The sequence below is a fragment of the Neophocaena asiaeorientalis genome, unplaced genomic scaffold, assembly GCF_003031525.2.
Source record: "Neophocaena asiaeorientalis asiaeorientalis breed wild unplaced genomic scaffold, Neophocaena_asiaeorientalis_V1.1 scaffold82, whole genome shotgun sequence".
NCBI classification, from domain to species: Eukaryota; Metazoa; Chordata; class Mammalia; order Artiodactyla; family Phocoenidae; genus Neophocaena; species Neophocaena asiaeorientalis.
In genome coordinates this window covers 3,541,181-3,567,875 of record NW_020173068.1, presented here as the reverse complement: position 1 = coordinate 3,567,875, position 26,695 = coordinate 3,541,181, and the positions used below count along the sequence as shown (strand labels likewise).

General features: G+C 44.4%; 1 protein-coding gene across 2 annotated transcripts; it reads right to left on the bottom strand.

The window, feature by feature from the left end:
* Positions 1 to 222: 222 nt before the first annotated feature.
* On the bottom strand, positions 223 to 17,409 carry TBC1D20 (TBC1 domain family member 20). Of its 2 annotated transcripts, XR_003003020.1 has the most exons (9): positions 17,176 to 17,245; positions 10,467 to 10,652; positions 7,870 to 7,950; positions 5,154 to 5,340; positions 4,872 to 4,973; positions 3,790 to 3,931; positions 2,780 to 2,967; positions 1,772 to 2,517; positions 225 to 1,185 (listed from the first exon to the last, which is right to left on the bottom strand). XR_003003020.1 is itself a non-coding variant. In XM_024743179.1 (8 exons), exons 1-8 carry the CDS (start codon positions 17,243 to 17,245, stop codon positions 2,262 to 2,264), a joined length of 1,212 nt encoding a protein of 403 aa, XP_024598947.1. In that variant the 5' UTR covers positions 17,246 to 17,409; the 3' UTR covers positions 223 to 2,261. The 2 variants fall into 2 exon arrangements, 1 of the variants encoding a protein (XP_024598947.1); XM_024743179.1 differs by having other exon boundaries at positions 223 to 2,517; positions 17,176 to 17,409.
* Positions 17,410 to 26,695: the final 9,286 nt, after the last annotated feature.

Below are 26,695 nucleotides of genomic sequence, written 5' to 3'. Positions count from 1 at the left end.
CTCCCCTCTGGGCCAAGGAAACAGTGGACCCAGGCAACGTGGGTTCTTGCCTCGGGAAAAACAGGACTGCAGGTACTGTCCAAGCTCTCCGGGCAAGTCAAGGCCAACCAGGAGTCCACAGATACAGCACATCTCCAGGTCAGGGGTGGAAGGGAGGGAGCATCAAGGCCAGATGTCTAAAGCTAAAGCCACTCCAACAAGGAAAGAATGACAGAAGCGATTAGTAGCCACATATGGCTGTTTATTTCATACAGGGCTCTGTACAAAATATTTACACATATTCCTTACAGAATAGTAAACCACTTGAAGGTAAAAAGATAATGCTTTCTTCTCATTGGCAGGGGTAATCCTGACATCAGAAAAGCTATAAAACAAATGAACTTCCTCCTTCCTAGGCCACAACAAAAGTCAATGCCACCTGCTTCCTGGGATCCAAAAAGCCATGGCCTTGGGACCCTGATCACATGCACCTCCCTTCCTCTTCCCCATCAATTCCTTCAGTATTTACAGACAGGCCCAAGGGCCTGTGGCAGGAGGGGCCGATGCTGCCCATTTGGAAAGATGACAAGAGGACAAATTTGTTGCGGGAGAAGACTGGGAACTTCTGTCACGTCATCTGGATCCTGGAAGAATTTCCTTTGTCTTGATAAATCTACCACTTTCTAGACTAATCCATCCACATCATGCTAACCCCAGGTGGGACTCCTGCTATGGAGAATGACCTGCCACTTTGAGCTTTTTTTGGTTGTAAAGTGCTTAGTGTAACTCAGTGTGGACAGATGCCTCTCCTAACCACTCTGCACACCGTGGGCATATGGGGAGGACGTGGAGGTCTGGGTGTGGTGGGGTGGAGTGCTTCTGGCATGTTTACTTTAAGAAAACACCTGCCAAGAGAGAACAGTGCCTGCAACAGACCAGGAAAATAAAAATACGTGGCTGCTTCATACTATACACCCCAGTTCTTCAGAGCAGCAAAAGGCACTTTTTTTCAAGCCACAGTTAATCTAAAACAAACCTGGCTTCACTTATAGGAAAAGCTGTACCAGAGGAAGTGAATATCCATCTTCTTCTTAAGACCTGGAGAGTCCTTAGGAAGCCTCGAGCTGGCTGTCCCAGGCTCCCACCACACGCTTCAGGATGCAGTTTGTCCCCTTCTGGGTGCGGACGAGTTCCCAGTGACATTTCCTACCAGGAAGGAGAGACCAGCAGTTGAGGAGATAAGTTAAACCCAAAAAACAAAGCCAAGGTTGTGAGTGGATGCCTATTTGGGAGTAGAAGGGTGACTGGAGGAAAACAGGAGGGAAGGAAGGGAAGCTGGAGAAGAAGAGGGCACTATGAGAGTGTGGGGCTGTTTACAAATAGCAACTCTGACTAAAGTGAAATGTTAAATAATTGAGTAGAAAGGAAACTTCAGAGTTTTAGAAGCTCATCCTTCTGACGAGAACGATTTTTTTTTTCCATGAAGGAACTATTACTTTAAAAGTGCAGGTACTTTACATGTTGGGTGTATGTAATTCTAAAAATGGTAGTAAAAGTGTCTTTTATATGCATTGTCATGTGGCTTGTGGAAGAGAATAAGGAGAAAAAAAAAAAGGCAGGCAAAAACCAGCCTATGTCTGCGCCCTAAAACGTAACATTCCTTCCTGTTTGACTGGAAATGCCCAAGTGATTTCTAGCCTGAAAATAGGTAGGATCTACCTAGTAACCTAGTTCACATGTGTCTCTTAGATTTCCGACCAGCTAATGGAGCTGTTCTTAAAAGGGGGCCAACCTTGCCCCCAGGCGGGCCTTCTCTGCCCCTTCGCCTTCATTCCAAGGTCTGACTTCTTTAGCAGCAGCCCCGTCCTTCTTTGTCCGGCTGAAGCAGTCAGAACAGGAGGAGCTGCCAGGAGGGCATTCAGTGGTCCAGCTTACTACGAGCAGCCAAGATGCTCCCCAGTGACCAGGCCCGGCGGGTTCCAAAGGCAGCCGGGAGCTGCAGAAACCCACTTCCCTCAACACAAGAGGAGGCAGCAGAGAGCCCACTCAGAAGCCCACTGTGAGGCAGAAAGAGTTCTGTGCTCAGGACCCGAGTGCCCAGCGTCACGCAGGCTCTGCTACTGGCCTCTGAGGCAAAGGCATCCACGGACGGGGGAAAGGGTGCAGAAATAGAAAACCCTTGACAGAAACCCTTTTAATAAAGGAAATTCCACCCCCTCCCAATCTGTCCATGGAAGGGTGAGACCTTGATGTCATGTAAGAGGAAGTGTCTTCTCAGGCATTTAGGGAAACAGCTGCAGCTGAAACTTTGGGGCCCACTCCAGGGCACTTTTCACCACAGCCAGAGCGGCTGCTCCAAGTGCCACCGTCAGTCCCATCACTGCCAGCTTCACAAAGCGGTTGGTCCTTGGTTTGGTCAGGACATCTTTTGTTCGCTCCTCAGGCCGCAGAAGTCCCCGAAACCGCTGCCGCAGTACCATGTCAGGCCTCTGCTGGGCTGATGCCAGCTCAAAGTCTTTGAAGGTAGAGGCTGCCGTTCTGCAGAGGAGAAGGAGACAGAAGGGAATGGGATGAGAGAAGGAGGGAAAAAACTAGATTAAATAGGCTGAGGGCAGAGACACCCACTGCTCAGAAAACTCTTCTTATAAAGACACATGAAGTCTCAAGTGGGGATTCCACTAGCATAGGCATAGGTCTCTGGAAACACCACTCCCAGCCCCGTCCCCACCAGACACCGTCTTCCATCATTTCTGCTCACTAACGAACACCCCTGTTCAGCCGGTGCCGTGGCCCCACTCACTTCTCAGCTTGCTGTTGGGCAGCTGCCTCCCGAGCAAGTTCGGACGGGGGGAACTGGACAAAGAGGTCTCCTGCTCTACTGATCAGCGTCTCATAGGGCAGGTCCTGAGGGATCTGGGACAGCAGGTGGTGGACTGAGGCCATGTCGCAGTCACAATCCAGGACTTCCTGCTCTCGATACAACACGATCTGTGGGGAACAAGGCCTTGCATCAGAGACCAGAACATACAGGGCCTTGGCCACTTCATTTCATTCTCCTTAGAGGTGAATTTCAATTGGTACCGAACAGGGCTCACCCCAAAGGTTGAGCAAATTCTTGTATTCATCTAGGAAATAATGATGTACACATCTGAGCACTTTCCCCACTGGGCAAACCCTTCCTGCTGAGGCAAACTTCCGCCCCATGACGTGAAAGGCTGACCAATTAAATGAAGGAGGTTCTTTTAGGAGGAAGGAAAGAAGAAGGATTACTGGAGATTCCTAGCTCCAGCACAGAAGAAATGGTTCAAAACAGCAGAAAGAATGGTCTTGCTCTCTTTAAAGGACAATGAAGAGTGCTGTGAGTGCCCACCCTCACGTCGATGGTTCAGGCCCCTCTGATAACTGGGGGCCCTCAACCCCGACTAAAAGCCATCTCAACTTTCTATCATAACGCCACACTTCTGCTTTTCTTAAACCCGGAGTTGGGGTTGTACGAGCTCCAGGAGTTGTCAACAGAAACCCTGACAATTCACAATGCTCACGAGCATTTTAAAGGTTCAGAAGAATCGAGCAGTAAACAAATCTAACAATTCTGTTGAACTGGCAGTTCCCAAACTTACTGTCACACAGAACATTTTTTTCTCCCATGACTCTCCCATTAACATTCCACAGAACAGTGTCCAGAGACGCCAGCCTGGGGAAGCGCTGTCTTTGGCAGCTTTCCATCATCACCAGGTTTCCCTTCAGGCAACATGATCAAGCTGGGTTTGAGGATGCACACCAAGCTGCTGGCTCATGGTCTATACCTACCACAGCTGCAAAGTAAATGGGCATCAGCGGGTGGCAGGCCAGGAAGAAGTCGTACAACCGCACGACGTGCCTGAAGTCAGACAGGACGTGCCCAAACCAGGTGATGAGCCAGCTGAGCGCAAAGATGGTCCCCACCTCGGCACTAGGAGCAAGGAAGTCCAGATGTTAGGTTCCCCGCAGAGTCATCCCTTCCCCCTCCCTGGGCCTTCTTTGTCCTCAGTGCTGTGTGAAGAAAGCATTTGAGAAACATGCTTTTTGGAAAATTCAGCCACCTACAAATTCAGCATCTTCTCCTCACAACACAGAAAGTCCTTACAATATACCCAATATCATGACACTAATACCACAATAGGGTCCTGGTGGCCTTATCTCCCTGGGTGCTCTCCTAATGGCCAACAAACGTCAACTAAAGCAACAAGAATTAGCTGTTTTCAGAGAACTACACCACCATTTCCCTTCTGAGAAAGTCCATCCTTTGGGGGGGCACAGGCACATATTCTCAGGCTTGAAAACACAACTGTATTGATTTTACAGTTAACATGAGGTGACTGAAACACCTTAAAACACAGCCTTTTTTTTTTTTCTCTTTTAAAGAGAGGCAGGCATTGGCCAAGGACACATTTCCAACTAAACAGAAGAGAAAAATCATGAGAACTGCAAAGAAGCATTTCTTCTCCTTGGTATGTGGTGAGTAAAACAACCCACAGATGGCCTTGTCCTTCTCGCCTCTGGATCCTATAGAACTCTGTACTTCTGTTGCAGCAGTAACCTCAAAGTCTATCTTGGCGTACTTACCTTGTCCACCTCCCTCCACTAGAGGTAAGCTCCTCAAGGGCATGGGCTGTGACCTCTCTTCTATCCCCCAAGAAGCACAGCACCCAAACAGTGTTCCAAGACTGTGCACAGAACTGAATTATCCAGACTGCTGGTAACTGGAAAGGACAACTCGGAAGAACGTAACACTAATGGACGTGAGGTGATGATGCAACTGAGCTACACTTGTGAAGAATAAACAGAGGCTAGGAGAAAGCTGAAGAGGGGTGTGTGTGTACGTACACACGTAAATGTAGACACATATATACCTCTGCATGAAGTCATGGAGGTCTGGATTCACCTGGTCAATGATGGGCATCAGATAGTTTAATATATGCTTGGTGTTGTCCATTGTTGGATCCATGAAATCCCTAGAAGGAGACAATTCAATGAGCTTGGTCAGACCAAATACTGGGATCAGAGTTTGGGGGCAGTAGGGTGGAGTGGGGTTCAAACCACTGAAAACACTGACTAGGAAATGGGCTGAGGAGTTATCCCCAGGGGGACTTGAGGAGTGACACCCATCCTCTTATGCTGCTTTGTGCTGGTACCTGAGGTGATGGGTAGACAGTTTTTCTACCAGGGATGCTGCCAGCTTCTTGCCTACCACCAGCAAGAATGTGACCACGATGTCGTGGTAGCCCTGGTAGTAGTGCAGCTGAGGGTTGCGCTCCAAGATGAGGAGGATGATGTCGATCAGTTCTTCCTGGAGCCCTTCTCTCTGTTCTTCTGGCATGCCTGGGGAGGGGAGGGCAGGGGAGATGCACTTGAACATGGCAAGCAGCCTAGTAACACAGAGGTTGGGAAGACGGTCAGCAGTGGATTAGCAGAGAAAGTGTTTAATAAAAGAAAATTAATTACAACAATTTGGCAACACATTCAAGATACACACACTGTTGATACTGCCTGACGTGTAGGAAAGAGCCACAGACTGGCTACCTTACAGTGGGGGAACCCAACCAACACCATCTTAAAACCCGGGTCACCACAGGTCATGCTGCCAACAGTGTGACTAGTGGACAGCACGTGCCTCCCGATGTGCTGCAGGGAAAACTCAGCACCACTTTGGTGGAATTCCTATCAAGAGTTCATCACCTGGGCTTCCCTGGTGGCGCAGTGGTTGAGAGTCCGCCTGCCGGTGCAGGGGACGCGGGTTCGTGCCCCGGTCCGGGAAGATCCCACATGCCGCAGAGCGGCTGGGCCCGTGAGCCATGGCCGCTGAGCCTGCGCGTCCGGAGCCTGTGCTCCGCAGCGGGAGAGGCCACAGCCATGAGAGGCCCGCGTACCGCCAAAAAAAAAAAAAAAAAGAGTTCATCACCTGAATCTTAAAAGGAGGAAACACCAGATAAACCGAAACTGAGGGAGATTTTATAAAATAACTGGCCTGTCATAAAATACAAAGGAACTATTCCAGAATAAAGGAAGCTAAAGAGATACGAAGACTGAATGGAAAATGCATGAATTTGTATCTCCTTTTCCTATAAAGAACATTATTGGAATAAATGGTGAAATCTGAATAAAATCTGTATTAGCAGTAAACACTGTCAATGTGATACTGATTTTAAGTGTGATTATGTAATAAGAGCCGTGTTTTAAAAAAATATACCCTGAAATATTTAGGGATAAAGGGGCACCATGTGTGTAATTTATTCTTAATAGTTCAGAAAAAAATTTGCATGTGTGTTCCACAAAGGAGAGAGAGAAAGCAATACTAAGGTAAATATAGTAAAAGCTTGACATATAAGAAAATCTGTGTAAAAGCCACCTGGGGAATTCCTTGTCCTACTTTTGCAACTTTTCTGTAGGTATGAAATTATATAAAAACAAAAAATGTAAGAGATGCATGTTGCCCTCAGAAACAAACTAAATATCACAGGAAGTACTGATTTCCTTGATCCAAAGACGCAGCTGGAAACAGAAAAGGCCGTCTCGGGAGACCTTTTGGCGCGCGCACCTAGTTCTGGCAGCGGTCAGTGTGGCTCCTCGGCTCATCTGGCTTTTAGTACAAAAATGGCCTCATGACCTGTTTTAGAAGAACGGCACACAGCACAGCTTTCCTACACCATTAGGTTTTCCAGTCAAAAACAGATCTTATGAGAGAAAACAGCTAATACAAGAGCCCAGACTAAACTGAACAAATGTTTTTAGGTGAGAGTGAAGCTCATCTCTTGCCCGTTTCTACCTACCCCTTCTCAAAAAGGCACACTCTAAAAGATAAAGAAGAACATGGAGTAAACCAACTACTATGGATAGGTAAAGTAATGAAAGTAGTGAGAGAAAAAAAGTAAACCTTATTTGAATTTTCAGTATAAAAGAGGTCAGCTAAGCTCAGAAGAACGTGAATGTAAAAAAATATGAAACCACATGGAAAGTTCAGCCTACAAGAATAATATCATAGACTGATGTCACATAAGTGGAAGAGGAATAAAGGCTCAGAGGAAAAACAGGTTACCTAGGGAAAAATATGGAATGCATCTGTCCTGCGTGGTCTCCTCAAGACCAGCAGGATAGGAAAACAGCCTTTCCAGGAACCAAGGGTGCAAGCAGGAAAGAGGCCCTTTAACAGACAAAATCCAATGCCAGAGCATGGGTTCAGAAGAGTGAGAAAATGGGTTTAGAGGCTCTTGTTCCCTCTAGCAATTCTCCTCTCTTCATGGACCTAAGGTGGAGTTGCCAAAGGAAGAGAAATAGATGAGGTTTGCTGGCCAGTTTCCTTCATTGTGAAACTGGAGACAATGGTTATTCTTCTCATTATTCCTGGGAATGCGGAGACAATTTTAGGAACAGACTCTTTAAACATGTAGTGATTGGCCTTCCTTCCAGTCCAAGGGCCCCAATATACGTATATGCAAGATACCGCTATGTATAAATGAAGATATTAATAGTTCTTGTTATAGTGACCACTTCCAAACCAATCGGCTCTTTAAAGCCAGACTGATGGCTCTAGCAATCCCTATAAAGTCTCCTCTAAGGCTCTGAAGGGGGAAAAACCCTCTTCTCTCATCCACCACCTCTAGACCAAAACACATTATTTTAGGCTCCGGCCTTCACAGTGCGGTTCTGAACTGACTGAGACAATGAAAGAATGACGCGGCAGATGGGGAGCACAATGGGTCCCTGAGGAGGTAGGGTCCTGCGTGTGGTCATGCTCTGTGCTGGGATGGAAGCTTCCTGGGACAAGCAAGCACCAACACAAGAAAGTAAGTGCAACTGGGACAGAAGCCACCCCGCCACCCCCCACCCAGGAAGACCGAGAGCACGTCTCACCAGGAGGGAACCTCCGTAAAGACCGCCTGACATCCAGGAGCACTTGTTGGTAGTCCTTGCTCATCTGTCGTAGGTTGTTCCCTGTTGAAGGAAAAAGAACATGTTATTGCAAGAACATCTGGGAAGCCACATCAGGAGCAAAACATCCTGGCATGACATAAAAGGCCTGAAAGACATACTCGGGCTTTTCTTGAAGCGGACATGACTCAAGATACAACATTTGGAGAGGAATCCCTGGTTTAGTTCCAAACACGCTGTTTCACGCAAGTCATGATGACCATAAGAGGAGGGAACACAGATTATCCAGGAGGCTACAGGGTGCAAAGAGCAGCAGAGGAGAAGTCAGCAGGCCAGAAGCTGCATGCAGGCTGCTACTGTGTGTCACCGGGAGTTGCTCTGAATTTCAAAGCCCACATCTGTACAATGGGGATTACTCCCTTCCGTGTGTACCTCTCAGATTACTGTAAGGATCAAATAAGATCATGAATGTGGAAACCACAGACCACTGGAAAAACTCTAACATCTGTAAAGTCTAGGGAACACTGAGGTGTTCAGAAAGGAGTATTAAGATAAACTCACATAAAAAAGAACCTAACCTCTCTTGACCCTGCAATTCTAAAACTAAGACACTGCAAACAGGAGACAGTACTTGTGTTCAGTTGTTAAGCCCAGCTGAAAGTAAGGAGGCAGTCTCTAGCTGTTATATATATAAAAGTGTACATTTCCTTCATAACCGAAATCAAAACTTACTAGAGGAGCCTGTACAATACTTCTGCATACACAGACTTCATCTTATAAAGATATGGGAAATCTGGAATCTGACGGAATACCATCTCAGGATTTAGAGTGTGAATACAGCAATGCCTTTTCCTTCCAACAAAAAGATGACTGCTCTGAGGCAGCCCGGTTCCAAAGATAATAACAAGGGGCAACTTAAAACATCTACTCAGGAGGCTTCCCTGGTGGCGCAGTGGTTGAGAGTCCGCCTGCCGATACAGGGGACACGGGTTCGTGCCCTGGTCCGGGAGGATCCCACATGCTGCGGAGCAGCTGGGCCTGTGAGCCATGGCCACTGAGCCTGCGTGTCTGGAGCCTGTGCTCCACAACGGGAGAGACCACAACAGTGAGAGGCCCGCATACCGTAAAAACAAAACAAAACAAAAAAACATCTACTCAGGGACTTCCCTGATGGTCCAGTGTTAAAGAATGCGCCTTCCAGTGCAGGGGATGTGGGTTTGATCCCTGGTCGGGGAACTAAGATCCCACATGCTGTGGGGCAACTAAGCCCACACGCTACAACTACCGAGCCCGCGTGCCTCAACTAGGGAGCCTGAGTGCCACAAACTACAGAGCCCTCACCCTCTGGAGCCCACGTACCACAACTAGAATGAGAAAACCTGTACGCCACAACTAGAGAGAAGGCTGCATGCTGAAACAGAGGCTGTGTGATGCAATGAAGAAGAAACCAGCGCTGCAACAAAAGATCCTGCGTGCCGCAACTAAGACTCGACGCAGCCATAAATAAATAAATTAATTTTAAAAACCCATAAAATAAATAGGTATACTAAAAAATAAAACAAAAAAACCATCTACTCGGCTGTACCACAACACTGTGAACTTTTTATCAGCAGAGGCTGTTTTAATCATCTCTAGTACCTGGCACACATTAGGAGCACAAATAGTACTTGCCAAATGAATGAAAGAATCCCCAGCACCTGGACTTTTGCCAAACATAGCAGGAAAGCAATAAATTTTTGTGGAGTGAATAAATGACAAAGTGGATTCACTGTTTTGCTGTACTTTCTTTTGTATTCTGCACTGTATTCTAAGGAAGTTTTTTTGTTTTTATAAGGACCGTAGAGGTATTACCTCTTCCTATAGCCCCACGTTTCTCAAAACGCAGTCCATGTGTGTCAGAATTAGGTGGGATTCTTGTTAAAATACATATTCCTACAGCCCACTTCTAAGCGAATGTAAACTGGAATATACATTTTTGTTTGTTTCTTGGCCATGCCGTGCGGCTTGTGGGATCTTAGTTCTCTGACCAGGGATCTAACCCGGGCCCTCGGCAGTGAAAGCATGGAGTCCTAACCACTGGACCACCAGGGAATTCCCAGAATACACTTTTTTTTTTTTTGCTGTATGCAGGCCTCTCACTGTTGTGGCCTCTCCCGTTGCAGAGCACAGGCTCCGGACGCGCAGGCTCAGTGGCCATGGCTCATGGGCCCAGCCGTTCCGCCGCATGTGGGATCTTCCTGGACCGGGGCACGAACCCGTGTCCCCTGCATCGGCAGGCGGACTCTCAACCACTGTGCCACCAGGGAAGCCCCAGAATATACATTTTTAATAAACTCCCCTAACTAGCCAGTAATAGCTAGCTACCTACCTACCTAATAAAAACTCATTCCATTTTTTATTAAAATTCTACTTACCAGTTTGGTCTTATTTTCAGAGTAGGCTCAAGCATATCCTAAAATGCTTTAGGTGTTTACTCATCTACTCTTGGTTTGAAATGAGCATAAAAATCAAAGACCCTGGCATTCTTTTTCCCTGCCTCCTAGACAAGCTCCCCTTCACAGCACCTCACCCCTAATTACCTGATATAGGAGGTGGATCATTGGTGTTGACATTGAGGAGCTTGGGCCACACTTTCCGCCTGATCTCATCAGTCAGGAGCCCTCCTTCACTGATAGCCATACGTCTAAGGGCAGCCACATCAGTGGGATCACTGTTCAGAGCCTGGTAGATCTCTGCCACTTTCTTTTTTCTTTTGGCATTAAAGTCTGCAAAACAGAAGGGAAAAGGGCATTAGGCACATATTCAGCATTTGTATATTTTCTCTTCAGGGCTCAATCTCCTTGCTTGGTTTGAGGTAAGGTAGGTATATTTGAAGTCAATCTACTGATATTTCACTAGCACATAGTGTGCAAAACACTAAGGAGATATGCCATATAAGTAACAAAAAAGGACATACAATTATAATAAATGCTCAGTACATTCAGATATATCTAACAGTTTTTCCTAATAGAATGACGGTGCTTTCTTAATGCTAAACTTTACAGAGCATTCATTGCAGAGCACAGGCTCCGGACATGCAGGCTCAGCGGCCATGGCTCATGGGGCCCAGCCGCTCCGCGGCATGTGGGATCTTCCTGGACCAGGGCACGAACCCGTGTCCCCTGCATCAGCAGGCAGACTCTCAACCACTGCGCCACCAGGGAAGCCCTCTCTCTCTTTTTAAAATAAATTTATTTATTTATTTTTGGCTGCGTTGGATCTTCGTTGCTGCCCACAGGTTTTCTCTAGTTGTGGAGAACGGGGGCTACTCTTCGTTGCGGTGTGGGGGCTTCTCATTGCAGTGGCTTCTCTTGTTGCAGAGAATGGGCTCTGGCGCGTGGGCTTCAGTAGTTGTGGCACATGGGCTCAGTAGTTGTGGCATACGGGCTTAGTTGCTCCACAGCATGCGGGATCTTCCCAGACCAGGGCTCGAACCCATGTCCCCTGCATTGGCAGGGGAATTCTTAACCACTGTGCTACCAGGGAAGTCCTCAATATTACTTTTTTAAACAAAACCACACGTGGAAAAAGTCTCCAGTTACACACTAATACAACTGGTAAAACATCAGAATCACATGGAGATATTTTCAAAAGTAGAATGTCAAAGGGTGTACTTGGGTCTCCAGTGTGGCTAGCGGTAAGAGAGGCATGACACTGCATACAAAGCAACGGTTTCTCAAGAACCATATTAATTACTGATGATCAGGAAGTACTGTTTTAAGGATCTTATATCCTTATGTGGTAGTCTCTTATGTATACACAGGCATTTTGCTGTGTTTAAATTAGTTTTTTAGGAGACTGGTTGAGAGTTTGTGGTTAATGTACATCATATTATAATTTTTCTATCTAAAATAATGGGGTAATAATAGGCTGTCAGAGTTTTCACCAGAATGGCTGATTTTAGGAACAGCAAACACAAGTTAAACTAGACAACACCAAAGAGATGTCACAAAGCAGTACACTATAATTGCCCAAAAAAGGTATGTGCAGACACCAAGAGTTCAGACAGCTATGGGTCAGGCTAATGTGAGAATGCATTACTGAAGAGTGCAATTGAAAAAGAAAGGGGAGGATTCTGAGAGGCTGGGAGGAGAGCAGAAGAAAGGCGTGGAGACAGAAACACAGGCCCTTTCATTTAACAGTAAATGAACTCATTAAAAAATATTTATGGGGACTTCCCTGGTGGTCCAGTGGGTAAGGCTCCATGCTCCATGCTCCCAATGCAGGGGGATGGGGTTCAATCCCTGGTCGGGGAACTAGATCCTGCACGCATGCTGCAACTAAGAGTCCTCATGCCACAACTAAGAAGCCCGCATGATACAACTAAAAGAGCCCGCATGCCTCAACTAAAGATCCCGCATGCAGCAATGAAGATCCCGTGTGCTGTAACTAAGACCCAGAGCAGCCAAAATAAATAAATAAATAATTTTAAAAATAAAAAGAATAAGTATTTATGTAGCATATACTAGGTGCAGGGCACTGGAGTTAATGTAAAGTGGAAGATAACACTGGAAGGTAGGTTAGGCTTTAGAGAGGAATAACAGTGGAAGTAGGTTAGGCTTTAGAAGGGACTAACATCAGAAGGTAGATGTCTGTTTTAGAACAGACACTAAGCAGCTCTCCTCAGTACTGTTCTATTCTGAGGCAACAGTCTACAAATTGTTTTTCCATGATAACGCTGCACATTATTAACGCAAATGGAAGTTGGTACTGATGGCCCTGGTTACCTATCTATGAGAACTGTGACATAAACCATATAAACAGAGGCACCAACTGGTTTGGAGTTAACATGCAACTGGAGGTGCAGACAGGACCAGGTGCTTTTTCACCCCGGCAAACCTGTTCTCCTGGCTAGACTGTTATTTTCCTTGGTGACCTAGTAGGGGACCATCTGTTCCAGTTTGTCTGAGAGATTTCTGGTTTACACCTATAGTCCTGGCATAACTGTTCATAGCAAACTCTTCTTCCCATCCACACTCTCAAAAATGTCCCAGGTTGGATGCTAAATTAAATGGTTACTCTACCTAGAAATCATGAAAAATCAAGTCTCAATTTCCTGTCAGCATAGCACCTAACTAGTCAAATGTTTATTTACAAAGTGCTTCAAGTTCTTGGCTTGGGCGTGTCTTACCATCCATCCATTTGTCCATTGATCTATCCATTCATTTTATCAGTCGATCATTTAATGAGCAACTACTTGTAGTAAGCACCATACTGGAATAAAAACATGAATATGACTCTCTCCCAGCCCTTGAGAGGCTCACAGTAGGGAGCAACATAATTATTACACATGATATAACAGAACCATGAGGAATCATGAAAACCCAGAGGAAAGAATAACTACTTCTGAGGCAATCAGGAAAGGCTTCACCAAGAATATGTTGTGGTACCTCCTTAAAGAAAAGTTTGCACATGGAAGAGTGTGCTGAAGGGAGAGCATTCCAGAGAGTATGTGCAGAGACCTTGTCACATGAAAGAAACATCATGCCCTGAAAACAGAAAAATTCCAAGAGGCTGAAGTGTTAGGTAAAGGAAGAGAGGCTGGAAGGACTGCAGTAAATGCAGCTAATAGGAGAGTCTGGACTGGATTTATCCTCCACTGAAGGGGAAGACAGGGAGGGATTTTACTTTGGGTCAAAGGGCCATCCTTTGGAAGAGAAGCCTCTATGTTCCCAAAGAGGGATCACTGAGACACAGAAAACAGAAAAGACTTTATATAACAACATAGGCTGAGACAAAATATGTGCAGGAATTGAATTAATTTCCAACAAAGAAAAAAATCAGATATTAAAAAATTTTTTTAACTTAGAGTGCTCTTGTACTTCCTACACATCATAAATTAAGAACACTTAAATGGTAATACTAAATACTTACCGAGGCAGCTGACATTTAGAAACCTTGTTAACCTATTTTCTAAGAGTATGGAAAATTTTCCTCAATTTTTCAAGACATATATCCACCCTACCCCTCTTTCCACTTAAGCTATTCAGCAATCTGGGGGAAAAGGAAAATCACTGTTTATATCTTGGAGGAAATAAAACTGTTTGCAATCAGCTGGATTTCCAGTAGGTTTTGGTAAATAATATGCCAAAATTTTAACTAATTCTGAACCCAAACCACAGCTCCAATACTTATTTCTCTAAAAACTCTGTTTGGATTCTACTTAAATCCTGCATTTCAAAATTTACTGCTATCACCTTGATTCTGATGCTCTGTGGGAACTCAACACATACGAGCGGAACAGAACAAATAATTTAGCTTAGCTATTGTTCCTCTGGAAAAATTGGCCTATAGTAAATGGCATTATTTTCCCCATATTACTGTGAAGAATATCCACACCAGAAAACTCTACATAGATTTGTAGGCACTTTGACCTTTTTCTAAAGCTATTGGTGATTCCCAGAGTAGAATGCTGCTCAATTGTGGGTTTTAGTGGCTGTCTGTTCAGACCCCAATATCGCCTTTCTCAATCCCATATTCCAGCAATTAAATGTTAGTGGCAGATGAAGAAGGCACTCCTACGTGTGCCACACCCACAGACAAATATTTCATTGCACCTAACGTACATACAGGCTTTGACTGTGACATAAAAAGGGAGGAGAAAACAGCAAACTCAAGTGAGCTAGAGATGTATAAATTACATAGTGATGAATTCAACTGCTAGACTACACAATGAGGGAGAAGAGGTTCTGCAGAGTCTCAAATGCACAACTAATGTACACGTCATATCCTCTTCACCTCAGAAAGAGGAACGTCAGAGCTATTCTTGGGATGCTTGGAAAAAGGTTAAAATTAATGTCTAACTATTTTAAGATAAATTTTACATATGGATTTTGGGGTAGGACACATTGCTGGACTTGAGAATGCGATATTTGGGCTTGCGATAAAAGCCCACATTTTCAAATCCCCTTGAATCCTTTCTTCTCCAATTTTTTAATTGCTCCACTTATAAGGGAGATGTATTATATATTCCAAAGCTGATATCTTCCAAGTTTCTTTATAATAAAGGTCTTGGCTTTCGTAACCACGACAGAATGAAATGACTATTCTAGAGCCGGCTGCAAAATATAAGACGCTGCTATAAATAAATCCCTGCTGCCTGAAAAGTAATTCATTCAACAAAGGAAAAAGGAATGACATTGGTACTACTTGGCCTGCTCTCTATTAAAACGATCATTTAAATAAGGAGCACTGAAACAGTAGTCCTTAACAACTCAGATAAAGATGGCTGAGTCTGTTATTGTCTCAAACCTCTCCCTACTCTGGCTACGGAACTCAGGTAGAGATTTCTGCTTCCTTAGAGCAACAGGTATCTTCAAAAGCATCTGGCTTGGGGAACTTAATACACAGGAAAGGGCAATGGCTAAAAATGAGCACTAGCTATGCTTCCTCTAAAAGTTTTTCCATATCAGCAAAATACACATCAGTGACTTAGATCAGGTAAATGATCTACATGCTTAATAAATGAATCTTATGTGCAAGAATAAAATTCCATAATGATTATTTGGTTTAAGTTTGCATGTCAAGAAAGCTTTACAGACTTTAAACAGAAGTTAAACATAAATAGGCAGAGCTAGCCTTAATCAAAACCATGAAAGAGCAAGTCAGAAAGAGATCCTCCCAGACAGACACCCCCTACTCCACCCCTTGAACTCCTGGTGTTGACACTGGAAATTAACTTAAAAATTTATGCTTGAAAAAAAAATTTATGCCTGAACTTCATATCTGTACCAGAGAAATACAGTGGGAGAGGAAAACCTTACCTTATTCTGAGTAAGGATCCTATTAAAAACAAAATAAAAGAAACTCTGTTTTTGGAAGTACTAATTAGTTTCAACAAACAGTACCCAAATTATCAGAGATTCATTAACTACCTGAAAAATAAAGACATGCACATATGAAGAAAGACTACCCCCAAAATGGAGAAAAATATTCTAGACAGTAAACCAATCTAATTGTAACCTCGACAAAAGAGAGTTAATAGTATTAGTAACTTTGTCAATTCTCCTATGATTAAAAACAAAACAAAAACAAACAAGAAAAACAGAAAAACAAACTCCTCTCATCTCTAAATTCCTCCCACTTATCCAAAGAAGCAAAATCAAGGAAACAAGGGTAAAGTCTCGCAACCTAGGCGCAGCTGCACTACATCATGTCACAAGACTCATACCACTTGAGGCAATGACTATTATGCCATGAGGACAGATGTTATCTAAACATCAGCAAAGGGTTACAAGGCCAAAGGGCCTAGAGGAGTAATACGAGGAATGAGCTCCATTTCCATGCAGCATTAGACTAGGAGAAAAGGGCAATAACAAAATGAACCCAGAGAAACAAAATGTGAATAACCAGGTGCTTCATCAGAACGTGGGTTGAATATGTGGTTGGTTCTATTATGGGCACCACCCACCAGAAGATGGAAAAGTGGGAAAGTTACCTTAGTCTTCTCCATTTATTAACTGTATGTAAAAGGTATTTGAAAACAGCGTACAACGAAACCATGATTTCATGGAAATTAGTATAAGACAGTATAAAAAAATAGAGAGACTCGTTTTTTACACAATTAAACATTAAAATAGGTGGCACAGGATGAGATAGAGTAGATTGGTAGTTGCCAGGAGCTGTGGAGAATGGGGCCTGGGGAATGATGGCCTTTCTTTTTGGCATTAGAAATGCTCTGGAATTAAGACAGTGTGATGGTTGCCCCACCTTGTAAAAATGTACTAAGAACCACTGAACTGTACACTTTAAAGGGTGAATTTCGAGGATATTAAAAGAAATATGTGGTCCACGCACACCGCGTCACTCCAGACTGCGACCGATGAATGAAGTTTGGGAAACCGGCCTGACCACTACTAGGGAGGCGGCCCCCGGAGCCTGCGGACGTGGCCGGACAGTCTCGGTCGGGGGCGAGGCTTGGCCTCCGTTCTCAGGGAGACCCAATTCTCCTCTCCAGATGCGACAAGGTGGGACGCGGGGCCCCCGCCCGCCCCGTCCTTCCCACTGGGGGCGCGGGTATGCAGCCGGGGTTCCTCCGGTCCCCTCAGCATCCGCTGACCCTCAATTCCAGGATCTCTTCCACTTCAGACGTGACCCGGGTCTTCAGCCTTTTCCTCTCTCGCACCCCGCGCGGTCGTCCCGGGTCCCCCGGCCCCCTCCTCCGGCAGCTGTCCCCTGACCCTAAGGCCGCCCCTGTCCCTCAGGCCGTCCTCGCAGGCCGCTTCCCGGCGCCCCGGCCGGCTTCCGTACCTGCCTTCCCCGCGCCGCCGTCCCAGCGGCTGGAGGTGGGACCATCATCCTGCGCACTCCGGACGGCCATGTCCCGGGGGCCCGGGCCCGGGCCCGAGCCCCGGCTGGCGGCGGAGCCGACAGAAGACGAGGCAGCGGCCGCGGGATCCAGCGCCGGCTCCGCGGGGTAAGCTCGGCTTGGTCAGCCCGCGGCGCGCAGGCGTCCCCGCGCGGGCTCCGCCCCGTGCCAGCACGTGACCCCGCTACGCCGGGCGGGCGGCGGCGGCGGCTGCGGCGGGAGCAGCCGGCGGTCACCAGTACCCGCGCGCAGGCGCCCTAAGCGGTGAGAGGAAGAGCGCGGGGAGCGCGCCCCGGAGAGTTAGTTGCAACTGAATTTGCAGAGCGTGGCACTCTTGAAGAAATGTGTTCAGGAGCAGATTTTATCATTTCTTTTGTTTCTCCTATCTGTAAAATGATACTGATGATAATAAAACTACTGAACTCACAAGAGTTCTTGGGTAAGTGCTCAGAACACTACCAAGCATATTAGTAACTACTCCATAATTGTTCACTCTGTTTTTGCTTACCAAGAATTTTACCTGCTGTCTCACTCCCCACAGGTACTCCTGTCATCGTATTTGGTGACGTCAGGTTTTAGCAGAACCATCGCATACGGTTATGCAGATTGTGCACCGCACAATGCCAAAGACGCTGTTCACATAGACGGTTATGTAAGCAGTGTTCCCTTTGAGTTATACAAAACTGGCCATTCATCCAAAAGGAGCATCTGTCTTATCAGGTCGTTGACTGCCTCGTCTCCGATGACAGTCCTTTCTCTTCAATAGGCCACTCATTCCCTTGGTCACACCCCTATCGTTGTGGCCAGGAACTGCCCCACCTCTTAAATCTCCAATGCTAGGCCTCCCTCACTGAAACTCCCATGATTCTGGTTGCTGGATGACCCCTACCATGACAATTCTTTATTCTGAGGCGTCTAGCACATGGAACCCATTACTACTGGCCCGTCTTGGTTTCATTCAGGCTGCATGGTCCACCATCACATTTTAAGTCCTCTTTTATGTCCTCTGGGTAGCATTCATGAGCAGAAATTACTCTGAAGTTCACTAATACTCCATGTATTAAATTTAGAAATCCCCAAACCTTGTTTTTCCTTCAACTGACAAATTTTACAATTCCATTCATAAATCTAGTAAATTTTAACAATCACTTTGGTACTGTAACTGAGCAGGACCCTATGGGGCCTTCCCAGGACAGACTCCCCCACCATCCCCAACCCGCCAACCATGTCCTCTGCCTGCCCCTTGTCTGTAGAAAAACTTTAGCCTCCTAGGCCTTCCTCAAGTTCCAAAAAACAAATTTAATCTGAGAAGTGAGAAAAATACAGAAAGAAAGGAAAACAGTCAAACGAGACAAAATAATAATAGTTTAGCCATTGAACAAAGTCAAGGCCCTTTAGTTCCTCCTCAAGGGCTGTAGATAATATTCTGAGCCATATCCTTTGAGTTGTTTTGCAGATACTGAAACCCCCACCAGGTGGAAGAAGTTAACTGTATGCTGTCCATAGACCAGTTGGAACTAAAAGGTTGATGTTGACTCCCGATCATCTCACCACCAACCAATCAGAAGAATGTCCATGAGCTGATCAAGCACTGCACAACCCCCCTCCCTCACCCTGTCTTTAAAAACCTTTCCCTGAAACCCATCAGGGAATTTGTCTTTTAAGCACCAGCTGCCTGGATTCCTTGCTTGGCGCCCTGCAATAAATGCTGCACTTTCTTTCACCACAACTTGGTGTCAGTAGATTGGCTTTGCTGTGCACGGGCAAGCAGACCCAAGTTTGAGTTGGTAACGGTACCATTAATAAACTTAGTCAATTAAGTTCCTTTGAACATTTGTAGTCAATTGATGTAGGTCAGTTGATGTAGGGAAGAGCATTCTAGTCTGAGAAAATAGCACAGGCACCATCTTGAAGCTAACAGAAAACAAATCATAGTCTAGAAACTACAAGTGGTTTAGTGTCCTTATAGCACAGCATGAAAGACAAAGTGAACTTTGACACTAGTGAGGGCAGAGAAGTGTGCAGGGACAAGTTAGACAGAACCTCTCAAACCATATTCAAAGAGTTTGGACTGGATGGAGTCTGCAGGGTTAATTAACGAATTTTTTAGCACTGAATGTGGTCTTTGATGGCATCTAGATTAATCCTTATCTCCAATAAGAATCACCTCCACTTATCCATACAAATGTTTATGGCCCAAACCAGTGCTAGGCTATGAGGTGGGCCGTAGAGTGACAAATGTTGAGTTGCTCAACTTCTAAAGGGGAAGAGACAAGTAACCAGGCAATTGCAAAGCCAAGTGAAAAGAGGTCAGACAGAGGGCAACCTAGAAATCTGGGAGAACATGGAAAATCCCAGAAACCAAGAGATTCATGATTGAGTACAGGGCACAGGGGCATCTTAGGTCACTCTGGCAGGCAGGATTCTAAGATGGTCCCTAAGATTCCCACCCATGGTATACATGCCTAATTAATTCCCTCCCCTTGAGTGTGGGCAGGTCTTGTGACTATCACGGGATCTCAGTCTCATGATTCCAGTGATGTTATACGGCAAAGATGAAAGGATTCTGCAGAGGTAATGAAGGTCTCAAATCAGTTGACCCTGTAGTCAAAAGAAAGATTGGCCTGGGTGGACCTAATCGATCAAGTCCTTTGAAACGGGGGTCCCCAACCCTCGGGCCACGGACGGGTACCGGTCCATGGCCTGTTAGGAAGCGGGCCGCACAGCAGGAGGTGAGCAGTGGGTGAGCGAGCGAAGCTTCATCTGTACTTACAGCTGCTCCCCATCGCTCACATTACCGCCTGAGCTCTGCCTCCTGTCAGCATTACGGTGAGTTGTATAATTATTTTATTATTTCTATTATTACACTGTAATATATAAAGGGCACAATAAATTTAACGTGCTTGAATCATCCCCAAACCATCCCTCCCCACTGGTCTGTGGAAAAATTGTCTTCCATGAAACCGGTCCCTGGTGCCAAAATGGTTGGGGACCGCTGCTTTAAAAGAAGGTGCAGGCCTTACCTGGAGAAATTCAAAGCATCAGATATTCTCCTGTAGGCCTTTAATCAATTTGTGGTATTTTGTTAAACAGCAAGTGACGGGAAATTTTACCCCCCCCCCAAAAAAAAAGCACAGGCAAAAAGATTTACTGGCTCACGTAACTGAAAAGTTCTTGCCCTTCTGCGTCCCCTCTCTCCCTCTCTCTCTCAGCTGCCCATTTCTTCATGTTGACTGCATTCTCCCACAGGCCCTGGGTTCATAATATGACTCTGGCAGCCCTAGCTCTCACATACTTTCTGCATCTGACCCTGTGAAATATAGCTGAATCGTCTTTGTCTCAGAATTTCCAAGAAAAGTCCCCAGACCCTGGGACTGAGAGTAGGCAAGAGGTGGAGATTAATTTGTGATTGCCCTAGGGTTTACAATACACATTTTAAATTAACCAATTTGCCTTCAAATATCCTGCTTTCATGGATAGTATAAAGACCTTACAACTGTAGATTCCCATTTCCTCCCTTCTGTTCTCCATGCTGTTGTCACATGCTTTGCTTCACTTCTGAAATCCTTCCTTCTCTTCCCCTTCTACCCGGAACCCCGCCTCACCTCACACTTGCAGACAACCGCTTAACTACATTCTGTCACTAGTTAGTTTGCATTTTCTAGAATATTATATGGATGGAATGTATGTAGTCTTTTTTGTCTGGTATTCACTCAGCATAATTATTTTAAGATTGACCCATGTTGTTGCACGTATCAAGTTTATTACTTTTTATTGTTTAGTATTTCATCATATGGATATATCAATTCATTTATTCACATTTAAAAAATTTAACGTACACTATAAATACACAATTCATTGCTAGTATTTTTGCTTTAGACCTGGGGCCAGCAAAGGATGACCCATATGCATGCCAAAACCAGCTCACTGACTGCTTTTGTATGGCCCATGAGCTAAGAATGGCTTTTACAATTTTAAATTACTGGCAAAAAAATCAAAGTAGAATAATTTGCGGCACATAAAAATTACAAGAAATCCAAATCTGAGTCCATAAATAGTTTTACTGAAACACAACCATGCTCACTTACCTATTGTCTAAGACTGCTTTCATGCCACAAAGAGTACATTGCTTGCAAGAGATCATATAACCTGCAAAACCTAAACTATTTATCTGTTCCTTTACAGAAAGTTTGATGACCTCCTACTTTACACTTCAATTATTTTTTTAAGGCAATTAAATTTTTTAAAAAATTTACTTTCATTTATTCCATTTCCAGTACTCTTAATTTCACTGTGTAGATCCAAGTTTCTGTCTGGCATCATATTCCATCTGTCTGAAGAACTTCCTCTAATATTTAATATTCCTTTAATATTTCTTCTAGCAATATATTCCCTCAGTTTTTCTTTGAGAAAAAGCTTTATTTCTTCTTCATTTTGAAAGATATTTTCAGTGGGTATAGGATTCTAAATTGACTGTTTTGTTTTTCTTTCAGCACTAAAGTCAATCCATTGTCTTCTAGCTTGCATGGTCTCTGATAATTCTTAGCTTTCTCTGTAGGCAATGTCATTTTTTTCTCTGAGCTGCCTTTAAGATTTTTGTCTTCTGTTTTAGCATTTTGAATATGATATGCCTAGTTGTGTATAAGTTTGCTTGGTGTTCTTAGAGCTTCTTGATTTCTCTCTGGCTTGGTGTCTGTCATTTGGCCTCTTGTGCCCCAGCAATCCACCAGAACATGCCCTGGGTAGCTGCCGCAGCTTCGGCATGGGACCCAGAAGGAACTACATGGAGCAAACCTGAAACCAATCAACACAGGAGCCCAGTCCAGCCCAGTCAATCCTCAACCTGAAGCAGAGTCACTTGGCTGAACCAGTTTAGGTCAGTTGAACTATAGCTGACCTAGAGATCTGTGTGAGGATAAATGTGTTTTTTGTTGAAAGGACCAGAGAGCAAAAAGCAAGAGAAAGAAAGTTTATCTATAATGATTCGTTAGAAACCTGGACAGGGATTCCTGGAAGCACAGCTATGAAAAGGCAGTCCAGGAAGCCGAACTAAGCAAGAGACGTGGGTTCTGATGGCAAGTGCGGGCTCTGGCAGCTCGAACCTGCTAAGGCTGGACCTCTCTCAAGCCAGCTCCAGCAGTCCCTCCTCTGGGAAGGCTTTCCTGACCATTCTTCCTCCCCCAAGAGTTCAGGACTTCTTTCTTCCTAAGGAGTTTTTGTACGACATCACAAACTCCCTTCCCAGAAGCAACTACAGCTAATATTTTGTTTTCCTCTAATCTTTTTACCCCGGAGCAGCCTTCTCTTTCAAGTGCCAGGGGATTCTTTGTTTTTACCTTCAAAGGCACTGAGGCTGTCTCCTATCTCCCTGGGGGCATTCAAACCTTAGCCCCTATGCTCTGAGGCCCATCTGTATCCAAGCCTTGTGTGGGGGCTCACTGTGACTTCAATACCCACTTACCTTCAGGATGAATGCTGTCTTCCTTTCTGCCACCTGGGAATTTCCACTTTTTTCTTTGAAATTGGCTATTTATTTGAAAGTAAATTATGTCAGTCAGCATCCTCACATATTTGGAGCAGGAGGTGGGTACTTACGAGTTAGCTCAATCCACCATGCTGACAAGCAATATGATTTTTTCCTGGGGAACAATTTGTTTCCTGCCTTTCTGCTTGCGTCTCATCTCTCCCAATCTCCAGTGTTTAGCGTAGGACCAGGCTCGCAGACATCAACACGTTTGTTGAGCGGCATATTTTATAAACGAATTCTGGAAAGACCAGTCAAGAAGATGAGTCCATAAGAAACTCCGATCCTGGGCTGAGGGGACAGAGCTGAGTGGGTGAGCAGGGAACAGAATGAGGTGTGGAGAGCTGTGGGTATTTAGGTTTCTTCATAGGAAGTTCACCGTGGAGTTCCCAGAACTGTTCAACACAGAGAAGCAAAGTCCTCCCTCTCTAGGTAAGTCTACAAATGTTTAGCTGTAGCCGAGACTCTGACTCACAGGGTGAAATCAGGAAACCAGCTGCCAGATGCTGCTGCTTTTCCTTTTCATCATTAGAGGAGCCAAGAAAATTCTGTCCAAGCAGATGATGCAAGAGTAAAGCTGACTCAGAAATACCCAATCCCCTCGGGAACTTCTCTAAGAAAGGGACTGTCCATCCTATAAACTCCCATCTGGAGGTGCTTGGGGAAGAGCTTCTTACATTGAGACCACTAAGAATCTCTGGTGATTATGACCACAGGGAGGCAAGTCCAGACTGTAATTTGCTATAGTGCAAAAATATTTGGCTTTCAGTAGAGAAATTAAAAATTCAGAGGAGATAAGAGTGATAGAATCTTAGAGAAGAGTGAGAGGGGGCGAGAACAGGGCAATGCTGGCCTTCATGGAAATTAGAAACAACTTGCATCTGTTGAAAACCTGTCATATTTAATGCATGGATTTTTTTTCTTCTAGAACCAGGTATTTTACTGCCATCTACTGTAAAACTGTAGAAATAAATGCACAAGTCTATGGCATTCCTATAGACATGGAATCTTTTTCTGCACGTAACCTGCACAACTATACAATTCAGAGTGGAAGTGAATATTTAGCCCAACTCTACTGTGTGCCAGGCACTTTCCAAACATTTATCATCTAATCTTATAACCACCTTGTAAGATAGGTATTAACACCCCAATTTTACATATGAAGAAGATATCAGAACCTCTGGGGCAGGGAGGAAGAGAAGAGGGGCAAAAGGGGCTTCATCTGTATTGGTAATATAGACTTAACTTGGGCAGTGGGTTCATGGGTGTGTTACAGCCTCTTTACAACTTGGTACATCTAAGATGTTTTACAATAATAATTTAAGTCAGTTTTGAAGATTCAGAGAGGTTAAATTACTGAGCCAAAACTACACAGCCAGCCATAACTCTTATCAGAACCAGGGCATTTATAGTTCTACTAGGTTGCTTCTCTGAAGTGGTTAAATTTAGCACAGAATCATAGTAGAGTTATGAAATCTAGAAAGCACTTGTCCACATTGACTCCAGAACCAGACTACCTTGTGACACCCTCTATGTATCTGTTCTACTTGGAGAACAGCCTGAATTTCACATTGTTATATACCAATGGTGGAAAGCAGGGGATATTGTAGCACCTAATTCTACTAAATTGGTCAGGATCGTTGCTCAGCCTTCAGCCACTCAAGGTTGCACCAAGGGCTCATTAAATTATTAAGTAATTAAAATAAATAAGTAAACATTAAATAAATATTTTGTCATGTTAATCCAGTCTGGCCTGTGGCTTATAATTATAGCTGCACATCTATGAACAAGGCTCTTCTCATCTTGAGATGTTCTTTATTCAACAACACTCCCACTAATTTATTGTGTGTGGAGGAGGGGAAAGGTGGAACTGGGAGTGGAGGATGGAGTTACTATTTATTGAGCATCTATTATGAGCCTGGTATGGTGCTAAGCGTTTTCCTCGTGCTACTCCATTTGATCCTCTTCAATTCTGAAGGATATTAACACACTTAAAAAAAAAGTTTTTTATGAGGATGCACAGATTAGTAAGACATACAAGGTCATCAGGGACTTTACATGCAGGTGGGGAAAGAGACAAAAATAACATAAGGTCAGGTGTTATAAGGAAAAAGGGTGCAGGGGTAGTGACGGCAGTGGGGGAAGCAGAGAGAGGTGACTTTTACATAGGATGGAGCATCAATCAGCACAAGGGAGGAGGAAATTACCAGCAGGGAAGTACAGGCAAGGACTGTTACGATTAAACAACTACGCAAACCCAATTCTAATCTCAGGAGAGAAATCTGCTAGTGGGAGTGGTGACAAAACTAGATTTTTTCAAGAGATACTCAAAAGGTCAGTTCTAATTGTAACCACACTTGACAACAGGTGAAACAAGAAGAAATTTAAAGATTGAGAGGAAATAAAAATTTCAAAATCTGTCAACCAATCCACAATTTTCTCTACTACTTCAGGACTACAGTAATTAGCCATACCCTGAAGATCTAATTTTACCAAATATATTCCTCTGTCTCTAACAGGCCCACTCTAACAACTTACTCTTCCTATCTGTCTCATGGATAAAATAAGAGTAAATGTGAGAAATTAATGTTCATATAAGTTAGGCATTTCAGATATAAGATATTACACAATGGTTCCTTTTATCTAAACCACACTTCTCAACTCCCAATATTATTAACATACGGATGCACTGAACATTTAAAGGAAACTAAGAATTTGGGATAACGGCATTTCCTGATTTCAACTTTTCAACTGTTGTTAAATGAGAGAGAATAAATGAAATTTCAAGTATATACTGTTGTAGAATTTACTCATTTGACATTAATAAGCAAGTAAACTCGTTTCACCTCTTTTACCAGCCCTTTTGGTAGTTTCTATTAAAGCTGCCAAGTATGTTCCCATTTGCTCACCAGCAATACCTTCGTTCCAGGCACCAAAGACTGCACGTCGCCTCCTGCACTGGAGGTCTCTCCAAGGCTGACCTTCCACAGGGCTTACTGCCATTCACTGAGCACTGGTCTTTTCTGCTAACAAACCAACTGTCTCCATGGACCTCTGTATTTACGCACTAACTCAAACTTTCTAAAATCAGTGTCAGAGCTGAAAGGGAACTCAGAAGACATCTCATCCAGACTCCCCTGACTGAACACACGCTGGTCCCAAGAGAGCCGGAGGAGAGATCATACTGTGAATTACTTGCAAAGTCAGGGCCAAGGACTAATCCCCCATACCAGGGGCCAGGGGTATTAGGTTGAACAAGGGCATAACAGGTGCCAGACACTTGACATTTACTCTCATTTAATCCCAAAGAAGCAGTGGCTCCATTTTATAGATGATGAAACAGATTCAGAAGTAACTTGCCAAGTAGCCAAGTATGCGACGAGGGCAGGAATGAAACCAGTCCTGTTTAGCAAAAACATCATGCTCTCTTCACTGTATCGCAATGTCAAAAACTCCTACACTTCAGTGCTCCTCAACCAACCTTAATTCATCCCATTTCACATCTCCATCAGCCCAGTATTAAATTCAAAGCACTTGAGAACTAAGCCATCTGTCACACACACGGTGTCGGTTGGAGAAGCATATTGCTCAGGCTGCAGGGACATTTCATTTGTTTAAATGTTTTTATTAAAAAAAAATTAAAGACCTTCATGGCACAACTTCTTCCCAGCACAGTTATGTTTTAGTTATACCAAATACAATACAATTACAACCAATAAATCATCAAGGTGGGGAGGGGGAACTTATGACTTCAAACTTAAAAGGGGGGAGGGAGCACTTCAAACAAAGTTTAAAAAATACTTAAAGAACCTTTCAGAGTAATTGCCAACACAAGTGTCCTAGATTGGCTTTCCATTTCCTGCCATCTAATCAATGCAGACACAGGTAGTGCTGAGAAATGAAGTGTCCCAATACAAGGTATACAGATGAGGGAATTT